We start from the raw sequence: 7,253 nt of genomic DNA on the forward strand, positions 1-7,253 counted from the left end.
GTGCTGGGAGAACTGGACAACAACATGCAGAAGAATGAAACTAGACCACTTTCTTACACCATTCACAAAAATAGACTCAAAATGGTTGAAAGGCCTGAATGTGAGACAGGAAACTGTCAAAACCCTAGAGGAGAAAGCAGGAAAAGACCTCTCTGACCTCAGGCATAGCAATTTCTTACTTGACACATCTCCAAAGGCAAGGGAATTAAAAGCAAAAATGAACTATTGGGACTTCATGAGGATAAAAAGCTTCTGCACAGCAAAGGAAACAACCAACAAACTAAAAGGCAACTGACAGAATGGAAAAAGATATTTGCAAATGACATATTGGACAAAGGGCTAGTGTCCAAAATGTATAAAGAACTCACCAAACTCCACACCTGGAAAATAAATAATCCAGTGAATAAATGGGCAGAAAACATGAATAGACACTTCTCTAAGGAACACATCCAGATGGCCAACAGGCACATGAAAAGATGCTCAACATCACTCCTTATCAGGGAAATACAAATCAAAGCCACACTCAGATACCACCTCACGCCAGTCAGAGTGGCCAAAATGAACAAATCAGGAGACTATAGATGCTGGAGAGGATGTGGAGAAATGGGAACCCTCTTGCACTGTTGGTGGGAATGCCAACTGGTGCAGCTGCTCTGGAAAACAGTGTGGAGATTCCTCAAAAATTAAAAACAGACCTACCCTATGACCCAGCAATAGCACTGTTAGGAATTTACCCAAGGGACACAGGAGTGCTGATGCATAGGGGTACTTGTACCCTAGTGTTTATGGCAGCACTTTCAACAATAGCCAAATTATGGAAAAGGGCTAAATATCCATCAAACTATGAATGGAAAAAGAAGATGTGGTTTATACATACAGTGGAATACTAAGTGACAATGAGAAATAATTAAATATGGCCTTTTGTAGCAACATGGATGGAACTGGAGAGTGTTATATTAAGTGAAATAAGTCATACAGAAAAAGACAGATACCATATTTTTTCACTCATATGAGGATCCTGAGAAACTTAACAGAAGACCATGGGGGAGGGGAAGGAAAAAAAGTTAGAGAGGGAGGGAGCCAAACCATAAGAGACTCTTAAATACTAAGAACAAACTTAGGGTTGATGGGGGGTGTGAGGGAAGGGAGGGTTGGTGATGGGTATTGAGGAGGGCACCTTTTGGGATGAGCACTGGGTGTTGTATGGAAACCAATTTGACAATAAATTTCATATTAAAATAAATAAATAAATAAATAAACATTTGAAAAAAGAAAATAAATAAAATAAATGTTTTGAGTAAAAAAAATAAAGTGTTTTATTTCTTCAAAAATAAATAAATAAACATTTTAACAAATAAAAATAAAATAATAATAATGAATTATGAGGATCTGACCTGAATTTTAACTATTCTCCAGAAGGCAAAAGAGGGCGCACTTGTCAGCTCAAATTCCTTGGAACTAACTAACTTGTGGGTAGGGGGAAGGGATTTTGACAAAGAGGAATGCACTGACATGGTACCTTTTTGTGCTTTGGGTAATGAGTCACTCACTGAGTATCTGAATATTTGGTTACTGGTGTGGCCTATTTCACACCCAGTACAGTTTGGATAGGGTCCAGTCTTCATTCTTGCATAAAGGAAAGCACATCCAAGCCCACACCAATCACATCAGGCCATACCATTTGTTTTGTTTGTTTGTTTGTTTATTGTAACAAGCACATGCAATTAGCCAACAGCCTATTTCCCAATTACTTCTGTTGGGTCCACAACTTTCCCCAGAAAGAGGATGCTCCTGGTGCTTTTCTCCAAAAGCAATAACAGAAAAGATCTATCAAATTGGATGATAGGGTGAAGGAGAGTTATCTCAGGCTGATCCAGGAATCTGACTTCGGGGACAACTACAGCTTCAGTTCCCTTTTCCCCAATGTGCAGCACAGCCTTGTGGGCAGCCTGTGGGGAAGGGGGGCAACAAACACTGCTGATCGGGGACAACTACAGCTTCAGTTCCCTTTTCCCCAATGTGCAGCACAGCCTTGTGGGCAGCCTGTGGGGAAGGGGGGCAACAAACACTGCTGATCCCAAGTAACAGAAAATGTCTTTGGAACAGTTTGGAAGCAAGAAAGGAAAGGGAAAGGCAGAGTTACCCCTTTATCACACTGTTGATGGTACTTGAATATGAAGGCTAATTGGATAAGTATAGTTAATGAATCTGGTGGTTTTAGAGCTAGCTGTCAGGGAGCCACCCCTTTTTCCATGGCTTTCTGCCTCTAGAAATCACTTCTTATGGTTTCCTCTTCCACTGCCACCTCCTCCAGAACTCTATCTCACCAGAATTAATTTTTATCATTAATTTCTTCTATCAGAATAGTTTTAGGACATGAAGGTCAGGAATGAAAGTAACTGTCACAGTGACTTGTTTGGGTGTAATGAGAATGATTCTGGAGTGAATCTGGCATAGGAGGAATCATTCTTCCTCTCTGGTTTTAAGAATCATCATTAATAAAATGAGATAATTGAATTAACTGACTTTCAATGGCCTTTCCAGCTGATACCTTCAAGGGACTCCACTCTACCAACTTGCATTGGAAAGTTGCAGACCACTGTCCCCTGTGAGACCAAGAAAATTGGCATTATCAGCAAAGGCACCCTGGATGCCCATATTCAGAAGGATGGCTCCAAGGTCATATGTGGCAGAAATGGAAAACTTTGGAACAAGCAAGTCAATCCACCTTTGGGGGAAGGGAGAGGTAACACATGGCTATCAGCACACCAAGCTCCTCATTCCCTTCCTATGTCTGACACCATTGTATTATATTAGGATATGCTCCTCCCCTAGGTATTGTCAACTGTTGTTATTCAGGTCAATACATGGTTTCAAAATCTTAGAAGTTATCCTGGAATAAATGAGCTCTGGTTCAGCCAATGTTGGACTATAGCACTGGAAGTAGGAAGATGTGACTCATTTATAATCAAAAAGAAACATCTCTGGGGTGTTGGACAACTTTGGGGAGCCAGTGGCATAAATATCAATTGGTAGCACCTGGAAATTTTTATGGTTTTTCCCTTTACCACTCCCAACCCAGTCTGGCTTCCCACCTACTTCTTTGTTTTAATTTTTTTATGTTTATTTTTGAGACAGAGACAGAGCATGAGCAGGGAAGGGGCAGAGAAAGAGGGAGACACAGAATCGAAAGCAGGCTCCAGGCTCTGAGCTGTTAGTACAGAGCCCGATGCGGGGCTCAAACTCATGAGCTGTGAGATCATGACCCGAGTTGAAGTAGAACATTTAACCATCTGAGCCACCCAGGTGCCTCCCCCCACCTACTTCTTAATGTCAAAATCCTACCCACCCTCTAAGCTCTAGCTGGTTTCTGGGAAGACGTCAATTTACTAGCTAACTGGCTTTGGAGAGTTTATTTTCTCTTTCTAGTCCTGAACCCTCATTTGAAAATTCCTATGATATTATCTCCTTTGCAGGTTTGTTGATGTGCTTAAATGAAATGAAGTATGTAAGTGCTTGGTAAAAAGACTGACAGAGTATGATCTAGGTATATTTGTGTAGTCATCACACAGCTGTTAAGTGGTTCAGGGTAAGTCTTCTACCTCTGGGTTTCTGTTGAATTCTGTTTCACCTGTAAGATTATGCCCACTCTCTACTTCTCACATCATCTAAGATGTTTACCCCTTCTGCATTAAGTGGTTCCACTTCTTCAGTGTTTCAGATGACATGGCCCCTTCTACCCACTCCATCTGACCCTCCTTGGGAAGGACAAAGAGTGCCAGAGCATTCTTGCTGTAGTCCATTTGAAGCACTGTGCAGTTCAGTTCTGTATCCACCAGGCGATAGTATTGTTCCATCTGGTGCATCATGGGCACTTGCACTATTGTGTTCTTGTCCACTGAGAAGCTGGAGCCCTCTTCTGTCTTGGATGGATCAAAAGGATTTTCCCATGGGGCTTAAAATACAGAAAGAAAAGAGTTCTTTTTATAAACCAGTACTAATGTCAATGTGGCTTTTTACATCAGTCATCTTATCTGGTACTTAAGACCACCACATAGGTAAGTACCTATTGTCAACCAGTTTTACAAGTGATTAACTGAGGACCAGGGAGAGAAAGTGACTTTACATGGTCTCCCAGCTAGCCCATGGCAGAGCCAGGAGTCACACCCAGGGATGTTGGACTCCATGCTCAACAGCTGTTCAACCTGTGTTCAAAAACACTATACTTACACTAAACCCATCAGAGCCACAGTTTCTTCTTCTGTAAAAAGGTATAAGCACATCCAACACACAGGGTGAAATGAGACAACAGATATGTTCTGCCATTTTATCTGTGTATAAGTGTGTGGTTTGTGGCCAAGAATTGTTCACTCCTCCACCAAACGTGGCTGACATGTGCTGTAGATCCAGGAGAAATCATTTGGGCACAGACCTTCAGAAAAGAGTCACATGTTTCTTATTGTTACAAGCACGAGCTTTAGAATCAGACAAACCTGGGTGGGAGTACCAGCTCTGAAACTCATTAACTGTGAACTTAGGCCCTTTTAATGATTAGATGAGACAGTGTGTGCAAACCATACATGTAGCATGGTGCTTGGCACATAGTGGGTGCATTTTACATGACAGAAATATTTATGTAACATGCCCAAGAATGCACAGCAAGTGAGAGTCGCAGTAGGGTTTAAACCCAAGTCTATTTACCTTCTAAGTACAAGTTTGTCCAACCTCACCAGATCTTTTGGAAACCATGATTTTCTAGCTAGAGGTGAGCACGATGTTCATACCATTGTCACTCACCTCTCTGAAACTACCCTTTCCCTAGAAATTTCCTGAGTTCATCCACAGAGCTATGTGTCCCTCCTGGAAGATCCAAAACTACACACAGCCATATCCAGTGGAGCAGGTCGCTGTGATATGAAGCACACCTACTGATGCTAGTGAGAAGAGACCATGAGCTCTCCAGAGTGCCCACCAGATTATTGGAACACTGACCTACAAATGCATATCTTAGAGACTTACCTTTAAAGTGAATATAGTTCACCAGGACCATGATGGTGTTTGGTTTGAGGTCTTCAATGAGGCCTACAACTTTCCCTTTGGTTTGCTTCCCCACATGACTGTTGATCTCCTGGGCTGCAGAAACATTGGAGAAGTCGGTGGAAAAGACCTTAGTCTCATAGAGGCTCTTGACATCATCCAAAAACTGTGCCAGTGGCTTCAGCTGCTTCCCAATGAATTTCCCACTTGTAATTCTAATTCCTTCTTTGGAAAATTCAATGAACAGATCAGGTGCCAGAAGCCCTTCTGGTCTCTGCCATTGGGATGTCTGTGAGGTTAAACCCCAAGCTGTCGATGATTTGAGTTTGGGTGTTGTGGCAGGCCCCAAGGCAGAGCATGGCCAAAGCTGCAGAAATGCTCACAGGGGAAAAGAAGGTGTTCTGATCTGGGGTCTCCACAGTGAACCTCAGGTACAGGTTAAATGCAAAGTCAGCATTGATGGATGACATCTTATAAAAAGTGGCATTTTGTTGGGAGGAATTGCAGGTGGTTAATTTGCCTTCAGATCTGTTAGGTGGTGCACAGTGAAGCCCAAGTACCAAAAGCACCAGATAGAGGAACAGTGGCATTTTGGAAGGAAGGTAATCTATAAGAGATGAGGTGAGAGAACCATTGGGGGATCTTAGCTGGATGAAAACTCTGATCCAGAAACATAATTGCCTATTATAATTAGTAAAACAATAGAAAATATTTAATGGTGTGCTCACCAGGGACTGTGTGGAGGCCTATCTCTTCTGAAAAACTGAAGACCCATCTAATAGGGACAAGGAGTAGAAAAAGTGGCTTTCTGGAGCCATAAATGGCATGGGCTGTCTTTCAAATGTAATAGCAACATATGAAAACTCTGTGAGTAAATTACATTTATGAAAATTAAATTATTTTTTATTTCATCCAGAGGCAGCCTTTTACAGAGGGAGGCATCTTGATAAAACTAGCAATGCCTCTCTGTTATTTTTTGTAGATTAGAATTTTGGATAATTTGGTGTTTTTCTTAAGATAAAATCTTTAATAGATGAGATGAGAGAACATCTGTACTTTCCTTTGGATAACAGACAAAGGAGAATAATTTTCACAAGATATATTTAGTTGAGGTGGAAGGTTTATGGAGCCATGAACAAGGTCATGAGCTGAAATTAAAGCATTCATGCAATGCACAGAAGCCACAGAACTATTTTCAAACAACAGAAAGATGAAAGTATAACTTTTTGCATTTTTAAAATTTTTAAAAAATGTTTACTTATTTTTGACAGAGAGAGAGAGAGAGAGAGACAGAGCATAAGCAGGGGAGGGGCAGAGAGAGAGGGAGACAGAATCCGAAGTAGGTTCCAGGCTCTGAGCTGTCAGCACAGAGCCGGACGTGGGGCTTGAACTCACAGACCACGAGATCATGACTTGAGCTGAAGTCAGATGCTCAACCGACTGAGCCATCTAAGCGCCCCTAGCTTTTTGCATTTTAGATCTCTCTCACCATCAGTATTATCTAAAGAGTCATTTCTAAATTACAAGGCATCTCAACATTATTATTCTTATAGTCATTCATGGTTTTTTTATTATTAGAAAAGAAGCCAGAAAATATGATGTAATATTCTCTGAGCCTGGAAGGGTACAAGGCTGTGGAGTAAGAGATTTGGCTGTGGAATCCAGTAACTATGGACATAAGTGATCAGAAGGAAAAGATCAGGAGTCATTACTCAGTCCTCTATTCTCTTCCTGAGTGATCTCATCCACTCCTAGGAATTCACCTGTCACCACACAAAACTATATACTGTAGTACAGATGACTATTCTGTGTTACCAGACAATTGTCCAACTGCCTAGTGGATATAGCCACTAGAATGTTCCACACATATCTCAGTTTCAATTTGGAAATCTCAAAGTTTCCAAAGGTAAACACATCATCTCCCTAGCTCTCAAACCTGCTCCTTCATCTTCATTCTACAGCACTATCTACTGAGACTCCCATGCCAGAAACCCAGGAGTCATCCTAGGACCTTCCTTCATTATCTTTCCCTATATCTATTGAGTAGTAATTCCCTATGAGTACTACATTCTAAATGTGTCTGAAAATAGCTCCTTTCTCCTGCCACTGTCTCAGTTCATGGCCTCAACTACTTGACAAGCTCCTAGCAGGTCACACTATCTCCAGTTTCTTCCACCCCAACCCCCTGCCCAACACCTCTATCCAATCTCTCCATG

General features: G+C 41.5%; 1 protein-coding gene across 1 annotated transcript; it reads right to left on the reverse strand.

Annotated features, from left to right (window-relative positions):
- Positions 1-1,736: 1,736 nt before the first annotated feature.
- On the reverse strand, positions 1,737-5,627 carry SERPINA7 (serpin family A member 7). Its single transcript, XM_047082152.1, is given in 6 exon segments — positions 1,737-1,949; positions 2,581-2,728; positions 3,682-3,955; positions 5,020-5,238; positions 5,241-5,309; positions 5,312-5,627. Coding segments are annotated over 6 exon segments (1,239 nt in total).
- Positions 5,628-7,253: the final 1,626 nt, after the last annotated feature.

This window comes from Lynx rufus, unplaced genomic scaffold (genome assembly GCF_022079265.1).
Source record: "Lynx rufus isolate CCGP_SWC_20201006 ecotype Redwood Valley unplaced genomic scaffold, mLynRuf1.p SCAF_19, whole genome shotgun sequence".
Lineage (NCBI taxonomy): Eukaryota > Metazoa > Chordata > Mammalia > Carnivora > Felidae > Lynx > Lynx rufus.